The 22,285-nt window shown below is 43.3% G+C and overlaps 1 protein-coding gene across 1 annotated transcript in view; it reads right to left on the reverse strand.

Annotated features, from left to right (window-relative positions):
- The window catches only part of plxdc2 (plexin domain containing 2), a 73,069-nt gene that overhangs the window by 11,933 nt on the left and 38,851 nt on the right, over window positions 1-22,285 (reverse strand). The window contains exons 3-9 of the mRNA XM_034572647.1: window positions 19,812-19,958; window positions 17,083-17,152; window positions 10,181-10,303; window positions 6,631-6,749; window positions 6,004-6,103; window positions 1,698-1,793; window positions 1,454-1,535 (exon numbers count right to left, since the gene is read on the reverse strand). Coding sequence (XP_034428538.1) covers window positions 1,454-1,535; window positions 1,698-1,793; window positions 6,004-6,103; window positions 6,631-6,749; window positions 10,181-10,303; window positions 17,083-17,152; window positions 19,812-19,958 — 737 coding nt within the window. The remainder of the gene's footprint in view (window positions 1-1,453; window positions 1,536-1,697; window positions 1,794-6,003; window positions 6,104-6,630; window positions 6,750-10,180; window positions 10,304-17,082; window positions 17,153-19,811; window positions 19,959-22,285) is intronic.

Consider the following 22,285-nt stretch of genomic DNA (forward strand, 5'->3'; position numbering starts at 1 on the left):
TTTAAAGCGTGTTTGGCTCTTTCAAAGGAAGTGGCTTAAGGATCCAGAGGGCAGAGTCACACCGAACAGTCAGATATTAACACAGTTAGAAAACTAATTAAAATGAAGCTTAATGAGATCGGTGCCACGGGCACGCGGCATCTCGCCACAGAGGCCGTAACACGCTGCGAGGAAAAACACTTCCTCATGTCGCTGCACTGTAAATGAGTTTGTCCCCGTCAAAGGAAAAAAATAAATGAAACATGCAGAGCAGCGGGAAAGTCAAACCCGAAACCCTTCAAAGACAAAACAGAAGAAATCTCTACGGACACAGCAGAGGAGCCACACACGTCTCCAGTCAACCACATAACGGGCGGAATAAATGATGAGTCCAAAATATAAAAGTGGCAGATTAATATTTGATGCACGAGCGACATACAAAGAGGAGCGATGGTGGCTGCCTCCGAGTCGGACTGAAAAAACAACAACAAGAAGAACAAAATATTCCAAGCGATGCAGGCGAGACATTTACCAGGACAGTGAACATCTGCTGGCTCGGGAGGTGAGACTTTCTCAACGTGTGCGGATGATAACACAACTCTGCCAACTCTCCATAAATTATTTTCCTCCCTCCTCCTATTTTTAACTCAGAACTTTCCTCGCCAACAAAACAGAACCGACGGCGGTCTCGCATTTCAGCCGTCAGGAGATTCTGGGGAGGAACGCTAACACTTCTATAGCAACTCAAATATTTGCTGTTGTTTGAAGTGCAGGGAGACGGGGGGGGGGGGGGGGGGGGGGGGGGGGGGGGGGGGGGGGGGGGGCGACAAGATCAATAGGAGACCAGAGGTCCACAGAACAGGTGTGAATTGAATGGAAGTTACAATAAGCTGCTGCAGAGCTGAAAATATGAAACACTTTTCATTTACTGAATAGAGTATGAATAGTTATTGTGATGGTAAGAGAGGAAAACAACAATAGCTTTGCCTAAGTTCATTAAATCACACAAAACAACCAAAAATGAATATTTCATCCTCATACTGTTTGCATGAGATGTCTGCAGACTGTCTGCACACCAGCAGGGAGAGATTTTCTTTGAAAGTACGCAAACACAAGACTAGAAACTTAAATATGCAGAACTTGCCAATAAACATTGTATTTTTAAGAACGTGAAAGTATAACTTTGAGAACATTTCATTTAATGTCAGATTAAATGTAACATTTAAATCCAAATTAAGAGATGTGAGAACTCGGGCTGAAACAATTAGTCAAATGACTGATTAGTTGATCTGCTTAAATTCACAGAATCTATCTGATTTCCTTGTTTTCTCTGTTTCAGATGTGTCTGACACGTCATAGACTAAACCAATCCATTAAATAAATAATATGCAGATAAGTCAATAATGACTCAAGTTGAGAGAATGTGTTGGTGTAGAAGGAGTTAAAAGAGATTAACAGCATCTGCATATCGAACCTGTTGAGGCGATGACACCAGCTGCAGTTGAAGTTGATCTGTGAGGAGATGCAGGAGCTGCAGCTGGTGAACTGGAGACAGGCTGGAGAGGAGAGAGAGAGCAAACAGGTCAGATCCCAAACAGCCAAACCAACAAACAGCTCAGACGCCGTTCGCTGGCAGAGTCTCATTGATCGAGTCACACTTAGGTGCCTCTACTAGTGTTATGACTGCACCAAAAGCTGTTCCAATAAATTCTCCTTACTGGGTAACGGCATCATTTCTACGGCGGTAGAATTAGTGATCTTCGTCTTCGTCAGCTCCACGCGGTGGTACTCGTAGATCGTCCTCCTCCTCACGTCTGTGTTTGGGGAGGGACAGAGTGAGAGAGAGCAAACAAACCATCACAAATCTTCCAGCGAGGAGATAAAAACTGGGACAAGTGGTCCCTGAAGAAAGAGGGAAGTGAGCGGGAGGCAGAATGGGGTCACGTGCGATGCCACCACAGCACTTTATCTCTCCACCTCGCTTTGTGCCCGGGTGTCGGCCAACAACTTGGCAATGGACAGTAGCAATTTCCCCCGAGGAGCTAATATCAATCACGCGCTGCTGAAAGGCGATACCCTCCCAGTCATCTATAACAGCGAGTCATCGGCCGCGGTGAGATGAGCCGATTGATTAGATACATCATTGACTCTTATGGCGCTTGGGCCCTTGTATGGGCCCAGTGTAAAATGGGCTGCTTTCTTTTGCTGGCGATGCATCCTCTATATCATCGGTGCAAAATGAAAAAAAAATGAAATATATCCTTTGTCAGAAGAATGCATGGTCAGTGCATACACTCTTCCAGTGCATAGTATTTGAACAGATGTGATAAGTGCTCCGTGCTGTTCACACAGTGGTTGATCCACAGTGTAATTAGATTTGTATGTGCCTCTCTAGGCAGAAGCTCCAGGCATGAATCAGTGAATCAGAAGTTGCATAATAAATGACAATTCCCTTGAAATTCAATATTTACCAATCTTGCCAGCGGTTTAATAGTTTATGGAATAGTTTGGTATTTTAAGAAATTCACCAATTTAGTCCCCTGACAAGAATATTAACAACACTTTCTCATCTTTCCATTAAATATGAAGGTAAAGATCTTAGCTGAGCACATAGACCCAGCCTGGCTGTTTAATAAAAAAGCTCCAACGCATTATATCTTGCATGTTTAATCTGTGAAAGTGCTGAGGCATAAAAATGAAAAAGTGTGGGTTTCACAGGGCGTATTTGCTGGATTTTAGGCGAAGCTAAGATGTGGTATCAGTCAGGGCACGGAGGAGAATAATATTATTTTCCATAATGTCAAATTACTCCTGTTACATTACACCGTGTTCTCTTTCTTTTGCCTGATTCTGGCCCTGGGAAGTGTTGACCGAGCTGGCTACAGTGTTGTGCTTCCCATATGATCGGATGTTGTTCCCCCTGCAAACCTGCCGGGTTTGATTACACACAGGACGAGTGATCAAAGCGGACGATGCGAGCCACCTCGGTCTAACCTCAGAAACAGACCACCCTTCCTCCCCCCCCCCGTCTCCTCCCCTGGTGACCGGCTTCCTCTCGCCTCTAGCGGAGGGATTATCAGGTGCCTAATGACACGGTGGGTGCCAGAGGAAGGTCAGTTCCTCCGCCTGGGGCTGTTGAGCTGTTGTGTGAGCAGACAGCTCTGGTTGGAAGGTGGAAGGAAACAACGCGAAGGAGGATTTGCAGTAGCCACCTTCCACCGATACTATCAAACACGAGAGGATCTGCAAGTGTGTCATCGTTTACGCACAAGAGGGTCAGGCCAGATCCTATACCCCTCTCTCTTCAGCAATAAATCAGTGTTGCATAAACGTTTCTATGATTCAATCTGAATTTTTTTGCTTACTCATCCATATCAAAGAGCTGCGTGGAAATCGGTGGCAGCGTGTCAGGAAGCTGAGGTGAAAAGTGATGGTGGAATAATGGCAGGCTCACACTCACCTCTCATCCGATAGCACTCTGCGTGTTTGTGCTTTTACACAAACATTTCAACGTGTTCAAATCGACTACATGACAACACTCTTGGCTCTTTGACATCTCCAGTATATTAAATCACAATGTTTCCTCTGATTATAATTAACAGCTCCAGCTTTGGCGTATTCCTGGGAATCAAGAGTATTATTCCAGGTACAGGCGGGAAGATATGAAAAGGGATGAATTTGGTTTCGGTTTCAATTCAGGAATAACACCCTGTGATAAAGTATAATAAGCCTTGGGAAAGTCAATGAAAGCCTGTTTCTTCACAAGTGATTGTACCTGACCTGTTATAATTACACACCTCAGACAAGAATTATCCTTTTACTGGGTAGACTGTGGCGGTGCTCTGACTGGGGGACGTGTAAAATGTTTTATTTGAGCTTTTAATAAAAAGGGGTCAAACAAATGTCCCTCCGGCTGCCGCGGTTGTTACGCGTAGATGGAACGCTTTTCATGGTAGAACCCATATATGGACAACACACCTCCACTTCTTCCTGTTGAAATATCCCAGATATGGGTGACGCCATCTTGCACTTTTTAAAATAAGTTGGAGCCGCAGTCTGCAGGGATCACAGTGTGGCGACGCTGTATCAATCCCGCTGATTAATGCGTCAGTGTGACAGTATGACCTTTACTGCAGCTTCCCACCAGGAGGGGATAGAGGTGATTTACCTCCCACTTGGGGAGCTGTCATGTCGCCCGTCAGTCTATGATGACATAGCTTTCCTGTCTATGACATCAATGAACTTACCTTTCCAACATATTCTGAAGCTGAGTAACATTTCTCTAAAAAGAACTGCCCCCTCCTGACCATCTCTACTGTCCCTGCATTTCTATAACATTGACTGCAACCATCCATTAAACTGACCCCTCTGGTTGTTCCTGTGGAGAATTGAGCAGCAATGTCATCCTTCTCCATGAAAACTGCTGATTCTTGCTTTTTTCTAAAGGTTAGTCCCCATCCATCTATGAATACTCTCCCATTAAAAAGGGCCCTTCTCTATTTTTTTGCCTCAATGTGATGATGATCATTATGAAAAAACCTCTGATCTAACTCGCAGCATCCTTCGCTTCCTCCACAGGCTCCTGCTGCACAACCAGGACGCATCAAGACCTTTGGACTGAGGCACATTATGCAGACGTTGCCCTTTTCAGACTTGGACACAAATCTGTTCAATTTGTAAATATCTCTTGCTGGTTGCACGGCGAGAAAGCAAAGCGTGGTTTAGTTTCACATGCTGCAAGAGTTTATCTCTGAACCCCCTCCTCCACACGGGGATGGTCCGATCACGATTTGGGCAATCTGCTATCGAGGAGATACAGCAGGTCTGTCGAGCTGTGGATGTTTCAGGGCACCACAGTAGTGTGCATGTATCTGCAGAAATGGTGGATTCACACACATGTGTTGCTTTAACACTTGACAGTGAGGGTGTCTGACGCTTGGTGCCAGGGAGATCGTCAAAACAACAACAGTCACAGTTTTATGTTGTGTGTTCCAAGCATTGGATCTGTCTCTAATCTGTCTGTTGGGTGTATTTAACGCTTTAGTAGAATCAGTTTTATCTTTTCAGATGTATCATCAGAGCAATTTTGAAAAAAAAAGGTCTGACAAAGAGGAGAACGCACACTTCAAAACAACATCTCAGTCTCAATCTGGATTTCGTCAGCCCCACGACCGAGCAGCTGCTAGTTTCATCACGCTGTGTCAGAGGCTTCAAACGCAACTTGGTGTATGAAGTCTACAGGGGGACAGTGCTAACAGGTTCAGAGCATCTCTCAGTGCCAACCACAGCTTTCTAAACAAGAGGCTGAGCTGTCGGCTATCGCTCCAAATAATTCACAGTAATTTGTTTTCTCAACTGAAACTCAAACTAAGCAAGAAATCCTATTACAAATAAGATAACGATGCCATGAAGGACAAAAAGGCCTAAGTAATTAAATTCGACAAATAAAGGAAATCCAGGTGTCAAACGCACGACCAAAACAGCTCTAAATTACTGAATTAATCATATTTGACGTCTCGTTATTGTGGCGGGCTTCGAATCGGAGCCCATGAAAGATGGGAGAGTCTGAGTGTGGAAACAAAAGAAGGTTTGAAGTGTTTTCTCCTCTGCTCACATTCGCTGTTAAATTAATGGGCCAGAATTGCAGTAAGTCAAAAGTAAATAGGGGAGGCAGATCTGAAGCTGAGCCCACAGCTCTGCCCACTGCCTGCTGTGAGAGGGGGGGGGGGGGGGCGGTGCGGTGCAGTGCCGGTGAAGAGGTGGTGACAGTTGGAAATAAAGCAAAAAAAGATGAGGCTGAACTCAGAGCTGGAGACAGTTTAAAGTAAATAAAAACACGATGCAGTCAGTTACCTTAATGACTTGGGAACCTTTCAATCATTGGCTATAAAACTGAATGGATGAGTTCTTAATGCAACATTGCGAAACGTAAGGTAACTTAAAGTAACGTAAAGATCCATTGAGAATTTGTTCTTGTGGACAATTCAGTGGTAAAAGCTGAAGAACCGTGTGTCTGAGACTCACTGGGGATCTGTTGGATCTTGTGGACGACCACGAAGGCGTCAGACAGGCCCACCTTCACCGGGTGATTGACAGAGCTGATCTGTGCCACCTCAATGGGGATCTGAAATAAAAGAGAGGAAAAATCAATTACCGAGACACAATGTGTCTGGGACGGGCCGACAAATGGAAACAGGCCAGTCTGACGGCACAGAGGATTCATTACTTTCATCACGAAACCCATTATTTTGTCTGTATAACAACCGGAAAGAAAATACGTGAAAATGTGGCCCCCGATATTTTCAATGGTTGAGACATGAGGCCGTCGCCAGTGTGAGAAATTACAAAGATACTTTTGAAAAGTCTGACAGAGTAGGAGAGAGAAACTAAACTGATTGTTAGAGCTGTGTGAAAGTGAGTCATGTTTTATCCTGACGCACGAAGCTGGTTTTAATAATGTCACCTTCAAACTCACAGTTTTTTTTATTATAATGTAGGCGTTTGATGAATTTAAGTTTGCTAGAAAAGACTTTGATTCCTCCAGGATTATAGTAGTAAATGTAAATGTTTGTTGAAATGACACAAAATTGGAGAAACATTACATTTTTCAGTGGATGTAAATAAAACTGCTTGGGATGAATGAGTCCTGACCTCTTTGTATGCAAACACGATCCTGCCGGTGTTGTGCAGCGTGGCCTGGAAGGTGAAACTCCCCAGGTGGTAGTTGTCCTGTAGGTGAACGTGATCCCACTGCACCACCAGAGCAGTACCTACGACCAGAAGCACAAAAACAAACACACAGAGTTTATTCCCACATGCAGGACAACACAGAATCTCAGATCAGAGGAGAACACGGTCGTCATTGAAAGCCATTGTCATACTTTTTTTATTTTTATACCGCACCAATTAACGAGTAACTTACTGGAACACAAAAACCTCCATAATATTGAATCCAGCTCGACCACATCAAGTCAAATGATCATCACATGTTGCCTTAATTTTAGGGGACAAACTAAATTAGTACCAGACTCACGCAGCCTCCGTCTCTACCTCCAGACATCAGGCCTCACATTACTCTTAACATTACTTTGATTAACTGTGGAGACCCTATCGACGTGAAAGCCCCCCCCCCCGCTCAGAGTTAGACGTTTTGGCTGCGCTCCAGGACAATAAAGGTTTGTTAACACAACTAATCAATTTTTCCGTCACACAGCCAGAGCTCTTCCACCCAAAGTACAGACAAGAATTTGGCTTCTCTGGCACCAATTTGGAGAGAACAGGCGTCCGCTTGCACAGGAAAACCATAATAAATCCCATGTGGTGTGTATAAAGGGGCTCTGGCTCTGGAGATGCATGTTTCATGTGTTAAAGGAGGAGGTTAAGTCGAGTTAGGCTCGGATCCTGCACTGATATGAAATACCTAATATGAGTGCAACTTGGCAAGGACGCTCCATTTTGCATGTTTGGATGGAAAATGGAGGAAAAAGACTCAAGACAGTGAGAACCACTGAGAGGACAGAGCGCTAAACTGCTGCTAACTCATGGTAAAGTGCGTTCACTCAGTCAGCAGACGGTAAGGCTGGTAGAAGTCTGTTAAAAATGCATTGAGTTCAGGAGGGGAGGCCGCAGAGCTATCTGGGGCTTCCAGACTAAAAATACAGTGTGTGTGAGGAGGCGTGGGGGGGGTGGGGTGGGGGGGGAGCACACACTGGCCTTGTTTCTAATTCCACTTACAAGCGCAACTGAAATGGAACTGAAAACAAACAAAACACGCCAGCTCTTCCTCTGCCTGGTCGAGTAACTTTGTTCAAGTTTTAATGTGGTTTACGTCGCATTTATTATTAAGATTATGTATAAAATGTATAAAATAATAGTTCCTGATGCATCTTTACAACTGTCTCCAAAGTAAGTCCAGATAAAGTCCACATGAGATTTAAGGCATTTAAATTTACATCTAGCAGCCGTGTGCCACATTTGCACACCGCTGCCGTCCAGCTCACACATCTGATTTCCTCAGGCTTCATAAATCAGGGGACGACAACTATAACATCTTCACCTTTATCATTTGGTTACTGTCTCAAACTTAAAATACTCTATTGAGTCTGGATTTCTTTCTTCCCATCATAAATACTCCATCATAAATAAAGTTTACACTTTGGTTTGAAGTGTAAATGGTGTCCGACAGTGAAACAGCATGAAAATACCAGGAGCCTAAAACCAAAGAAAGCTAAATGGTTCCTGCTGTGACGTGTCAAAGTGTCTCCAGTGAATAATGTTTACTGGAAGCTTTCACCATATTAAGTCAGACTGTAATACGTAATACTGTACTTTTCTTTATGTTATAAAACCTATCCCATCTCTAGTGTTTTTAAATGAAAGCGTGTGAAATTCATCAGTAAATAATGTCTCTATGAAAAGAAGTTACAGTTGTGTTGAAATCTCAAAACGGTATTTTTACCACAGCACCGTCACGAGATCCCACCGTCGACAACAGTCACGTTCACAGTCTGTCAGGTGTCGGAACACTTCACTAACTTATCAAACGTCAGGATGGAGAGAGAGACAGAGAGAGAGAGAGAGAGAGACAGAGAGAGAGAGAGAGAGAGAGAGAGAGAGAGAGAGAGAGAGAGAGAGAGAGAGAGAGAGAGAGAGAGACTCGTCCCGACCAAATCACACGTTCTTTATTTTGCAGATTCTAATTAACAAAAGACGACAACATTCAGTTTTCGCTGAAATTTAGCGTCTGACAACAAAGCTTCACACTGTCACTGAAGCTTCACACGTCTCCCACCTCCCTGTTTGTGTCACGAGAACAAACAAGACGTCTGGGCTGTGAACGCCTCATCAAACTGACGGAAAGCGTGACAGACGCTCCCATAACAGAACCAACCAGGCAGCTCAGGACGCTGACTGATGGACAGCGCGTCGAGGAGCGGGGCCTCGGCCTCAGAATCGATCGGCTGCCAGTTCTGTTGAACTCTGATGAGCTCGACTGCAGAAGGTCACGCAGTCGGTCCGTCACTCTGCGGCGGAGCGATTAGGAGGCGATGACTGACTTGATGGATAACAACCAACAGCGTCAGTTCAGTTTCAAATGAGTAACTACGGTTCAGAGCAAAGTCTCAGAGGGAGTCGTAGAAATTAAGCAATGACAAATGTCTCTCAAATGTATCTGAAGACATCTCATGAGTCAGAACAATAAATGTCACAATAAATATCTTAAGTTTTTGCTATTAACTATTCAACTGTCTTCATTACACTATCATCATTTTGTGTGAACTTGTTTCTAGTTTTGATCTGATTAAGTTTCTGTAAAATCATTTAAGAAATTCTTAATGGATAAAAGAACAGTCAGAAATGTCGTTTTTTGGTCTTTCTTCATTACGCTGATGCAGACCAACATATAAACAAACTCTAAAATATTCACATTTATATTGTAAAATGATCATATAGTTTTTTGTGAGATCCTTCATCAGTTAGTCACCCAAGAATTTGGAGCAGAGGAATGGATTCAACTTGCCATAATGCAATTTATTATTTTCTCCTCATTAAGACGTTATATGTATTTTTAATGAAACTGGTTTGATTTATTGCAGTGACATCACGTTTTCAGCTCCTCAGAAAGTCTGTGTGCATCTTGCTTGAGAAGCGAAAGCAGGATCTGTCGAGGGAGAACACCTGCCCCCCCCACAGCCACCTCGGGGTGCTGATTACCTCGCTTCAGTTTCTGAAAACACGGCAGATAACGCCAGCAGCGCTGCACTTTGGAGTTCTACGGCCTCGAGCCATGCAGGGTGTGGAGACAAGCTAATCAGGGTTCATGGTTTGAGGATCCAAAAAGTGTGTGTTGACAATCTCAGCAGATTTGAGGAAAGTGATGCAAAATCCAATTTAGAGCAAAATAGACAATAAGGCAAATTTGGGCATGGATAGCATGTGATTGACAGCTGGTACCATCCAATGCGTTACATCTTGTTTCAAAAAGCCAAGATGCCAAACTCGAGGCTTCAAATCAGCAGCTCACAAACCAATAGGTGACATCATGGTGCGTTGCCAACCTGCAGTTATCTTATCTATTTATTATTACTTTAGTATTTGCTTGTTACAAAATTGTTGACTGTGGAACACGATGTCCTTCTGTCTTGTGCATCATGTATCACACGATGTAGAAGAACGCCAAACTGCTGCCAAACGCTGTTACCGTTGTCAAAGTAGATGACCGTAGAGTTTCTGGAGACGCTCGGGTCAAAGTTGGCCATGAGGGGAGCGATGTACTGTGTGGCCGTCAGCATCCGATGGACCACATCGCCCGTGTAGATGAAACCTGCAGGAGGAAAAAAAACACAACATGTAACTTTCTTTACTCTTCGGAGTTTCAGGTAGATGCTCCTAAACTCTTGAAACACCGATATATATTGTGCTATGCATCACTTTTAGTGTTGTACATGCCTTGATGGAGGGTTTTCAGATGGATTCACCCTTTTGGGCACTCATAAAAACAAACATCAATCTTCCTCTCCTCCATTACCGCCTCTCCTCCGACAATAAACCCGTTATCTGATACAGTTTCCTTCAGGAGGACAACAAGCCCTCCGGTCCGGCCAAAGTTAAAAACTCATTAACCCACAACAATCGCTTCTCTCTGGCCTCGTGCTGCAGGCTGCCTCAGATACAGCAGCACAGATTAATCAGAAACAGACGGACAAATCTGAGGGGCTTTGAAAGAAGATGCTGTAAACCGAGCGAGCAGTTAAATATCATCATGGGGTTATAACACCGACCTGCTCCTGCTCTGCGTCTACCTGTGTCCTCCTTTACCCGTCTCGTGTGTTTTTACTCATCATCATCCATCACAGGTGTTAATAGGAGTGAACAATCGTCACGACAACGAAAAACAGATTATGTTAACTCTCACAATTTATGCGTCCCTCCAGCGAGCCACAAATAAATGTCTGCGCCGAGATGGAAGTGCTCAGTCAACACAAACTAGAGCTGCATCATTTAGCCGCCTGTAACCGTGGTTATTGATGGACTCTGGGAAAATGGCGGTGAATGCTCAGCATTCATCACGAGGGAACAGTCTTTGCATCGAGAATCGGCGCTGATGATAACAGAATCCAGCAGCGTCTTAATTTCCCCGCTGACAACAAAGTTCAGCAGAGTCAGCTGCTGTTTGAAGATTAATTCAAGGTATGCAGAGTTTCTGTTTTTCCCTCACTCTGACTTTGCATTGATGGATAAATATCCCACAGAACAACCTGAGCACGAGGCTTCATCGTGTTTTATTCTGAACTCATTTCAGTGAATATCGTCTCTTTGATGATATTTACCTTTTGAAAAACTTTTATTCTTCTTCTTGCAACAAACAAGACTAAATTTGTCTTATTGAAAGTTGGGAGAATGTAGGATTTTTATGATAAGAGACAAGATTGTTTAAACATTTTAAAACTGATGTTTTTAGCATACATGCATAATTAACAGAATATTTAATCATGGATAGATTGATAAAGGTATTAAGGTGTAAATGATGGATGGATGATAAAACACGTACATTTGTATTTACATTTACGGGTCCAAATGATAATTACACTAACTGGCGGCTGCTTCATATTTACTTCATATTCATCTTCTCATCCTTGCAGTTAGAATAAAAATCAGACAATGTTCAGTTCAAGATAAACACAACATATAAAGTGGCTTTCTGAGGCATAAAGGAATAAAAAACCCTGCTGAGAAAGAAAAAAGGATTTTTGAGGCCAGACCCATAAATCCCCATTTCATGTCACCATTCACCATGTCTTCTCATACAGTGGGCAGGCTATAAAAACACATCTATCACTTTGGAAACTAGGAGCAGGGCAACGCATGAGGGGAATCAATCTTCCCTCAAAGACCTCCCTTCCCAGAATTACCTCTATATGGAGCTCTCACACACACACACACACACACACACACACACACACACACACACACACACACACACACACACACACACACACACACACACACACACACACACACACACACACACACACACACACACACGGGGAGCGAGTGAAAATGTGGTTTGATTCAGTTGTGTGAAGACCTCAGAGTAGAGAGCTCTACCTGGATGAGGGGGGAATGAGGTAAAGGATACAGAGCCGGAGGGCTGAATGAGTGGGGTTACCATGGTTACGCTTAGTTATCCCTTCCAAAATCGTAAAAAACGCTACTGGAAAAAAAGGAAATTATACTTAAATTCCTTTTCCAGGGCTGAATGCTTTTGGTTCAAAGAGGCTCAAGCTCCAATTATAAAAAATGTGCATGGGCCTCATTGGAAACAGGCATCAGTGTAGGAAAAATCTAGTAAGTTACTGTCAATTAAAACGTTCTAGTTGTGTGAACATGACTGCAACTTACTTTTACTTTAGTTATCGGTGAATTGGTTCAGTATTTGTGTGATGAAAATATTGAAAGTTTGTGAAATAATATATAATATATAATAACAAGGTGACATCTGCATATTGTTAGAATGACAACTTCCATCTTTCGCTCTGTGATGTTGACCAAAACTACAATTTACGACACTCACCTAATCTGACACAGTGATATTTTTAATCACACAGAAATGTCCTCCAGCAGGGGAACACTCCGGGTTTAATGGGCAGTTCAGGAGCCACTTTACATCAGATAGAAGCACATTCCCTGTGTTGCATTATGGTGCATGAATGTAAAGAAGATAGAACATAAAGAGGCAGGATTGTTGAGTCTACACACACTGAATTCAAGACAGACACAGACACACACACACACACAGTGGTGGTGAGTTCACGGTCGTATGATGCTGCGACTTCACTTTCAAATCCTTTATCCGATCGTGCGGCGACACAAACGACTTCCTCCAAATCAGCCTCTATACATTCCACCTCATCTCATATTTACCCAAGGTTCGCTCCGGCACAGTTTTATCTCTCAATTGCTTTCTCTTTGTTTCGCCCACGTCAGTCGTTCTCCTTTCACTTTCACCGTCTTTATCTCCCGTCCCATCGAGACACACACACACACACATTTGTCTGGACACGCTCACAATGCCCCTGCTCTCCACCGGCAATCTCCTGAAAACACAATGCGACTTATCCGACAGTCTAAAGAAAATTACGCAGCCGCTCAATACACTAAAGAGGTGAGAGCCCCCGGGGCTGCTCAGCTGAGAGGCTATTCATTCATTATTGTGCTCAATAGAGAGGTGATTCATTCACATACAGCAGAGGGACACTGGACGGAGGAAGAGCGGGAGAACTCTGGGGGGAAAACAGATGTTCAAGGAGAGAGGACAAAGATGAGAGAGACGAAATAATGGAGAAGAGTTTGAGGTAGTGAAAGAGAAAGAGTCCTTATGAGTCGGATCATTCTTTCTTTGACGGGCCGTGTTTACATGTGCCGGGGTCCAAAAGTGCAGGGCCCGGGACGTCCAAGAAAAACATGAGGGAATTAACAGTCCCACTCGACTTAAGCTCCGGTTTATTGGACGTTGTGTTTGGACAACGTCTTTGTTCCTTCGTGCTGAGCTGTGTTTAATTTACAGGATATTTTCTGTTTATGGCAGATGTTCTGAGGTTCGGGAGGAGCCAGGCTGGATTTACCCAAACACACACAGCCATGTTTTTATTTGGTCTTTTAACATAGACTGTGTATAAAGATGGACGACATGATGGCGCCCCGATAGTGAGGCCGAAGTGCCTGCATAGGAAGCCAGGAACCACACCTCCTCCAGGTTAGTGGATGGGACCAAACTAAGAAGTCAAATTGTACAATAAAACTTTCTCAAAGATGTTGTCCGTCATTTAAGATAGCTCTTATAACACTGATGTATGTTTAAGTACCCATAGTATTTCAACCATCAACCATCAACCTATAATTGCCCGGAACATGTGTTCAATATCTCAAAGATGGGATTGTTTGGGGGGTTAATACTTCAAATTTGCAGTAAGGCCTGAAACGATCCTACAAATTATGTTCACGCACTACAAACACATTCTGGGGGTAAATGTAATTGCTTGGATTATGTTCATAGACGAGTGCGATGTTTTCATAACACACACAACTTGTCGAGAGGTGGTGGTCGGGGTGATGGGCGGCTCTTTGACACTGGAGCAAACACGTCTGAGTCTGTGTGTGGTTTGGTTTATGCAACAAAAACATCGGCTAAGGAGAGGTTGAGGTTTTAGTTACATTATAAAGAAGTGAACAAACGTCTCCTGCTTTATTTCACTGTTGACCTTTAACCAAGAATATCTTTCCTCAACTCGAATCAAGGGCAGCGAGAGTTTAACACATTCCTGCGAAAGTATATTATGCTTCAGCTGGATATTATAGGAAAGAATGTTTAGTATTTTTCGTACAGATATTTGAAACTGGGCCAAAATCCTCAGAGAAGTTTCAGGTGTTGTTACATTTTAAACTCAGTAAAAACTTATAATTTCTTACCTGCCTGTCACAGGTCGCACATTTCTCTGAGCTACGAGCACTTTAACCAAAATTGATGTTCTCTTCTCTGTTGGTTTCAATTAAATAGTGGAAAAGTGGAAAAACTGTCCGATATTTCACCATAAAGAGCCACAATTTGAGAAAATTATGAAATAATGAAGATGATTTGTAAAGCAGGAACGTTTCCTATTTTGTGAATCGTCTCTAGAAGATTCTAGAAGCTGCCGTTCCATGGAATAAACGTGGATAAAGACATTATTCTCTGGGGAATGAGGAGCAATCTGACCCCATTTCCTTTCTTCTGCTCGTCTACATTTCTGCTTCATTTCTGTGTTTGGTATCTTACGTCTTCTGCTCAAACATTTCCTGAGAAACCATTTTTAACATGATCTGATAAACATGTACAGTTTGTTGATGTTGGGGCTGTTAAGTGTGACAGCTGGCTCTGTAAACCGAATACCACAGCTGGACGGCCCGGCTGCACAGCTGGCGGGGGTCCGATCGTATTTCATCACGATCCGTGCACGCCGAGACCTTCACACATTGTTCGGCGTGAACCAGACTCACCGCGCGACCAAAAACAACCTGTCAGCTCACTGCGCGACCTGCGGTGCATTGACAGTCACTGACAACCCAGGAAACCTCAGTTACTGCTGTAATGGGCCGTCCACACTTTATACAGAACATTCCCTTTGTTGACATTATCCAATTTATTCTCAGCACATTTCTAGAGACATTTGAATGTTTTCTGTCTCTTATATTTATTGTCGGAGCTTCTGAGCAGCTGTAGTCTATTGAACCGACTTTGTAAAGGGATGCGTTTGTAGTGTTCAGGCACTGATGTCTGCCACAGTGTCGTTTTTAGCACTATAACAGGAGCAGGGCTGCATTTAATGATTATTTTCAACATTGATCTACTTACTTACTTGGAGAAGTAACTGTCTAAATGCTTAGTCAGTTAAAAAGCCCTGAAATCTGCTCTTGGTTGGTTTAAATCTGCAGAAAGAACAAAAGAAATACCTGTGTCTTATCAACACATTTTGCCTAAATTGAGCCTTTTAATGTTTATTATCATATAAAGGAGAAAGACAGTTTCTACCGGCTTCTAATACACGTCAGTTGTTCTCAGAATTCTCAGAAATCTGACAAATTGACCTGTGACGATGAAGACGAGCAGATTTACAGTATGAACAAACCATGAGAGCGGACTTCAGCCTCATATGTTTGACATGGCTGCGGGCCAACCCCATCGTTAATGTGTTTGAGGATCTGCTCCGAAACTAACTGGGGCTCCGAAAAAATTTATAAATAAATGTAATTATAACTCGCACACTCCGTTAAGAAATTATCTCCTCCTGCAGAGTTTCAGCCTAGGTAGTAAAAAGAGAAATATTTGCTGAAGTAAAAAACAGTGGCTCGCTGACAGCAATTTAAGTGGAGAGGAAAGATGGCACAGTCGGGGGGGAGGAGGAGGAGGAGGAGGAAGAGCTGCTTGTGATAGTCCCTGAAATGGAGGGGCGGGAGGGAATGGCGTCTCGGAGGCAAAGCCCCAGAGGCCTACAAGACGCAGATATCTGCCTCCTCCTCCTCCTCCTCCTCCTCCTCCTCCTCCTCCTCCTCCTCCTCCTCCTCGGCCCGGCCTCGCCCCTCCATCTCTGTCTGGAGGAATGCAAATTCACGCTATCTCCCCCTGTGCCCCTCATCACCGTCCTCCAGAACGACTCTGAAGCCGACTCAACTTTGGCCGTGATGGAGGATGAAGACGGAAAATGAGACAGTGATGATAATGATGATAAGAGACTCCTTATTATTCCAGTGGCAGTTTAAACGCAGCAACTGGGAAAGAGCAGAGCTTGAGCCTTTGATGTGATAATAGCCGGTTGGTGGTGTTGTGGTCTCGCTGTCAAGACTCAAGTGGAAAATTGTTTTGCACACTCTGGCCGACACGTCTGCTGAGTCACATGTCTAACCCCGCACACACACACATCCTCCGATACCCCCGCCCTCTTATCCGTGTCTATCAGGGAGTGCGAGACCACTTGGCAGAGGGACGATGGTTTCCAGTCGGACTGGTTTCTCCTCCAGTTAATTCTTGTGTGAAGCTGCTGAGTTCTCTGGGAGTGGTTTGTTTTTTTCTAAAATCCCCACGTCTAGCAGCCTGTCCCGTGGAGGTGAGAGCTGTAAATGATCTTGTATCAGGCTGAAGGTTTGGCTGGCAGCGAGGTGCTGGTGGTTTTGTTTCTGTGGTTTGTGCCAGACGAGGCTTTTTCAACCCAGAGTCTCGTGATTTAGTTTCCCAGAAACAACGTCTGAAGAAATAAATCATTGTTTGGTCCTGTTCAGTATTCAGTGGAGAGATCTCTTTGTACAGCGGCCACGCCACACTCACAGGTACACACACACTGACACACACACACACACAAATATGTGCACCACACACACTTTCTTCTCCATTTCATAAATGCCCCTGCACTCCAGACTCATTTTATAAATCTCACCACACCCCCCTCCCCCCTAAACCCTGCAGCAATAAAACCCGTCTGTGTCTAATATGCCAAGCACATACTGTATATCCAATAATAACACTAATAACTAGTATTGAGACAGCGGAGTCCAAGAACAGTGTTCACTTACCACCAGTTGCCACGGTGATTTCACGCAGGAAATGTCCGTAAAAAGGGAAATCGAAGGACAGATTGACTCTCTGTGAGGGGAGAAGCAGACAGATGACCCCGGTCAGAAGGACGGAGCAGAGAGGAGACACTTCTCATCTTCACAAAAAACTAAACAAAACACTCAAGAGGATTTAGATAAGGAAAATGTTTGAGAGAAAACACAGAATTACCACGTGTGATGGAATCAGAAACAGATTTTTTTTTTTTAAACCTTCACCCTTTAGCTTTATTGTTAACATCCTCAGGAAATTAACTTCGCAGGCATTTAAGATGCAGAGCACTGGAATATGCTGTTGGAAATAATCAGCAAATATCTAATATTCCAAGGACATCTTGTAAAAAAAACTAAATACATAAACTTTATCAGACCTTCATTACTTCTTGAGAAATATGAGTGGAAAGAAAAATGCATATATTCAACTAAACATATTCAATTTTCAGTGAGTAAAGTTTCTGTTGCAACTGAAATATAAAAAACTATGTAAATTATCTTATCTTGATTCATGTTGAGTCAAGTTTCTTTACCCAAACATGGGAAAATACATATTTACATAAAAACGGTACATTTCTATTTAATGGAAGTAAGTTTCTGCCCAGGAAAGGAAACAATTGATGAAACTTTAAGAATGGCAAAAAACTCATTGAAGATGAAATACTTATGTGATATGTCTTAATAGTTGTTTTCATTTATTGATGATGGTGCAACAACTAAAGGCAGTATGGCTAAAACTAAAACTACTCATGTTAAGTCATTATTAAATACATGACGAGTCAAAATTTCAAATCTCAAAATAAAAAGAGTGAAATTTAGACACAGCACATTTATTCCTCATCATGCTTCTTGTTAAGTGATACACTAGATTATTCTTTTTAACTTTTCTCATTTTCTTGAGCAAATGTGTGGAACATGTCTGCCTGCACAGAATTTAGCATAGAAGCGAGTACGTGTCCTGCAGGACGATCAAGGTTTTAGTCTCGTTCAGTGAAAATGTCAAAATGTAGATATATTCTTTTACGAGTCTTTGTTTTAATATCATATAATTTATACTTTTACCATGAGTATCATTCTAAACTTTTCATCTGCGATTTTCTTGACTAATATGTTTATGAGATTTAACACATGATGAAATGGATTGTAAGACACTACGTTATTATAAACATGACTGACAACAATCTGTTCATGCACATCGCCACAAACAATGACTTATGTCTTCATTCATTTTATCCCTGGACTGAATCGTCCCCGCTGCCAGAAGACGTCACGGAGATGGACAGTCTCAGTAAACACGGAGCCATTATAATTTATCCTGGATTACGCCGAGGGGAGTAATCCTGTGGCAAACCGCAGTGAATCTCCCCGGCTATAGAGCCAATCCGGAGCTTTCACTTTGGCAGAGTCCTGTGATGAAGCTGACCTCTGCGGCTGTGTTTTGTTTTACAACCCCACTGGCCAATTTCCCCTCAGTGCCGGGGCCAAAGCTCGGGCAGAGCCAGGGAGGAGCGCCCAGGCTTCCTCCAGAGGGTTTTAATTCAGTTTCTCAGGACTCTAACCGCCACAATAATAAACTATTTGTTTAAAGCGCTGGTCTGCTGACACGGTGGGTGAAATTCAGCACAGATGGTTTTTCAACTTCTTCATCTTGCACTATTTTCCATATACATGTACCTCCCACTGACTCTGACTTTGGCTGGTCACAGAATTGGGAAATTCACTTATTGATTAAGCCCTGAGTCAGAGAAACCTCCCACATTTCTCCTGAGCTATTTGGAAGAGACGCTTCTCCTCTTGGCCGGGACGCTCTGTGGCTAAAAAAGAATAGCTTGGCTGGAATTGTTGGGTTCGATCCATCACGACACGACTGCGAGGTGGAGGAGCAGAATGCACAATGCGGGACTCTATTCCATCTCCTCGCCAGCTATTGTTCCTCCAGAGCCTGTAAGTGCCCTGCTGCCTGTCTCCTCCATCAGCCCACTGCTGCTGCTGCTGCTGCTGCTGCCGCCTCATGTGACTTCATCAGTATTCACCTCACGTGGCTCACCTGCTTGTGCTGAGGACAGATTTTAAACTTCACTGCAGCACTGAGGCTTTTAAACTGTTCCTTCTTCTTATTATTGTTGCCGTCGGTTTTATCTGTCTTTTTAATCTCGGCGCCCATGTCACTAACTGATCCGACCGGCTCGTGAGTGCCAGTAGCTGATTGGCGTCATGATGCATGTGCGAGTTTGTGCATGTGTTTGTGTGGGAACAGCAGGTTTTTATTTTGGATGGGAACAAATAAAATGAAACGAATAAAAGCCGGAGTGCAGGTTTCTGTGCAGGGTGCATTTCCAGGACATTGATAACATCCACACAGAGGAGGAAAATGGCTTTAAAGTCCCATCGCAATCGTTTTCCAATGTTTCTCAAATGTGAATTCTTATTGGCCCCTTGGAGTGAGACAATAAAAGGCTGCAGACAGAAAGTTGAATCTGAGTTTAAAATGTGCTCGTACAACAATAATAGCATCATCACTGCCATACAAGGTTAGTAGCATACTAAAGTGAGTTATTATTTAAATGTACTCGTATAAGTTGATATGCAAAGTTGGAGAGTTTTAAAAACATCTCTTTGAATATGTTAAGTTTTGGATTTGGACCATGTTAGTTCAGCACTGAGTAACTCTCCTGTTGTTAAGTTTGTCCACTTACCGCCGCTTGTCTGTGTGTGTTGGACAGGATGCCGTGGATCTTCACTTTCTCCTTGTTCATGTGGTCGACGTCTACCCACAAGTCTTTGCTCATCACCTCGGACGGCCCATACGTTTTGGATGTGTAGTAGTTGTGATCTGTGTCCTGCTGTGAGAAAAGACAAGCAGAGGGACGTGATGAAGGACAGGGTGGAGGCTGCTGTGAGTCTGTTGCTTCACTGTACCGAACACAGCGTATGGACCATAAACAAATATTCACGAGGCGACATCCCGCAGCTTATCGTTCCACTAAGCTGCTCTAAGCCAAAATCAAACTCAAAGCTACTCATTATTTTAATGTAAACCTCGACACAAACAGACGTGGTGTTGAAAATCAGTAACACGGTGTTTCTCGAACCGATTAATCAGATGAAACAACAATACGTTTCATTTGCGGTTGTTTCTTTATCCTTTTATTCATCTCTATGGTGTTAATTAGCGCACAGGAAGAGGTTTTAACGTCTCCTAATCAAATCCAGAAAAACAAACAAAAAAACAAGAAGCCAATCAACTTCTTCCTCTGTAAAAAAAAGCCCGAGCAGACAGCGGAGTCAGCAGTGGATTTTTATAACAGAAACATTGGTGGACTTTATGAGCCACGTGGGAGACGCCTGTCTGCTTTTATGTTTCCTGCACAGAATGAAAGGAAGAAGGAGCGCTTGTGTCCTCGGCCTCTTATTGCTCGTCTCCCTCTGGGTCTAATGAGACACCTTACAGCTCGGGCTTTTATCTGAAACATTGTTAAAGTTAATGTTTTGCTGGGTGGGCAGCGTGCAGACCGTGCAGCCGGGGGGGAAGCAAACACTGCGTCTGGCTGTGATCTCGCTAATACGAACTCACACAGCTCCGAGGATACTTTGATCTCCTGCGTTATTCTGAGCGACAGCACTTTGCATGTCAAAAGGCCACGAGATGAGCGTTAATTAAACCACAATCCTTCTCCGCTCGGTTTGTTTTGCTCTAGAGATTCATATTTCCCCTCTGAGGGGTAAAAATCGAATACCTCCGCTCGCTATTCAGCCTGGGATATAAAACGCAGAGATCGAGTTCCAGGCTTAGCCGATCCTCCCAGGGACGGATAGGCATCGAAATCCCAAATGGAGTTCAGCCATGTTGGTGGTGTTACACTGATTCATTTGTAGATTTAAACAAACATTGCCAGGAGCCTTTCATTGCAGATTTAAGTGTAGACAAATCGTGTCAGGGCAAACCTGACTCAGCACATTACTTTCAGCAAAGAAAACAAGGGAGCTTGTAAAAAAACAAACAAAAAAAAACAGACAGAAACGCGAGGCTGCCTGCTAATCAGCTCAAGCTGCTTTTGGTCGTGTGGAGAAGGATGGAGGGAGAAGCAGGCTCCTCGGAGGCGAGAGGGGCCAGCTGGCGCTTCCTTCACCTCGAGGGGACGGAGGGAGGATGGGCAGGGCGCCATCGTCCAGCTGGGTGGAGGTGGACGTGAAGCTGTGAGGGCTTTTGAAGAGCGGAGCAAACGGAGGACAGGGAGCGCGACCACAGAAACTCACACACACACACACACACAAATACACACCGAGAGGTTTGGTGGACGGTCGAAAAACGGTGTCTTTGGATCAGGTGCCGCAAAGTTTATGCTTGATGATGATGTATGAAAACAAACACTGTGTGAGATTTGCTCAGAATATGTTAAAAAGGCAGAGGACACAGAGACTTAAATTCAGATTCAAAAATCGGACTTGCACTCAAATCCCAGTGGGTTTTTACTCCGTTAAGTTACAGGCCACTTTAATACCAACACTAAACTGGTGCACTGAGCTCTCCTGGGTTGAACCCCTGAATCTCAGCTCAGTGTTCAGTGAATCATATTGTACGTTTGGCACCGAGCCCATTTAAAACTGCATGTACAGCTCTTTGGCAGTGATACTAATCTCTGTTCTGCCCGAAAATCTGTACATCTACATCTCGATGTGTTCGGGTGAACATCAGCTGTGCCTGACATGAAGCTACATGTCGCTGGGACAAAAGGTACAGGTCGGCTTTAGGTAAAAGGTTGTAAACACGGCATGAACTCGTGCTCCAAGGTGAAAATGTGACGTCCACAATTTGAGTCTATATAAAAAGATTTAGTATTTCATTGTATCTGTCTTATTTGGAATTGAAAACAAAGCATCTATATGTATTTTATACATTTTTGAAACGTGGATTTTATGCCATTTGAAATCTATTTTTAAGTTATAAAAATATGTAAAAGTTTTAGCAAAAGATTTAACAAATTTGTACCACTATGTTTTTCTTGTAATGTGTAAAATCAGCAAAAGGAAATCAACCTTTCTAAAAAACTGAATTTTGCAGAAATTAAAAATTCAAATGCTACTGCAAACACACATTCTAGTAATAAAAATCTACTTCATAAAAACAGAGCAGCCATTTTCAGCCCGTTTTTAGTCTCTTATGAATTCA

Source organism: Hippoglossus hippoglossus, chromosome 20 (assembly GCF_009819705.1).
Source record: "Hippoglossus hippoglossus isolate fHipHip1 chromosome 20, fHipHip1.pri, whole genome shotgun sequence".
Classification (NCBI taxonomy): Eukaryota; Metazoa; Chordata; class Actinopteri; order Pleuronectiformes; family Pleuronectidae; genus Hippoglossus; species Hippoglossus hippoglossus.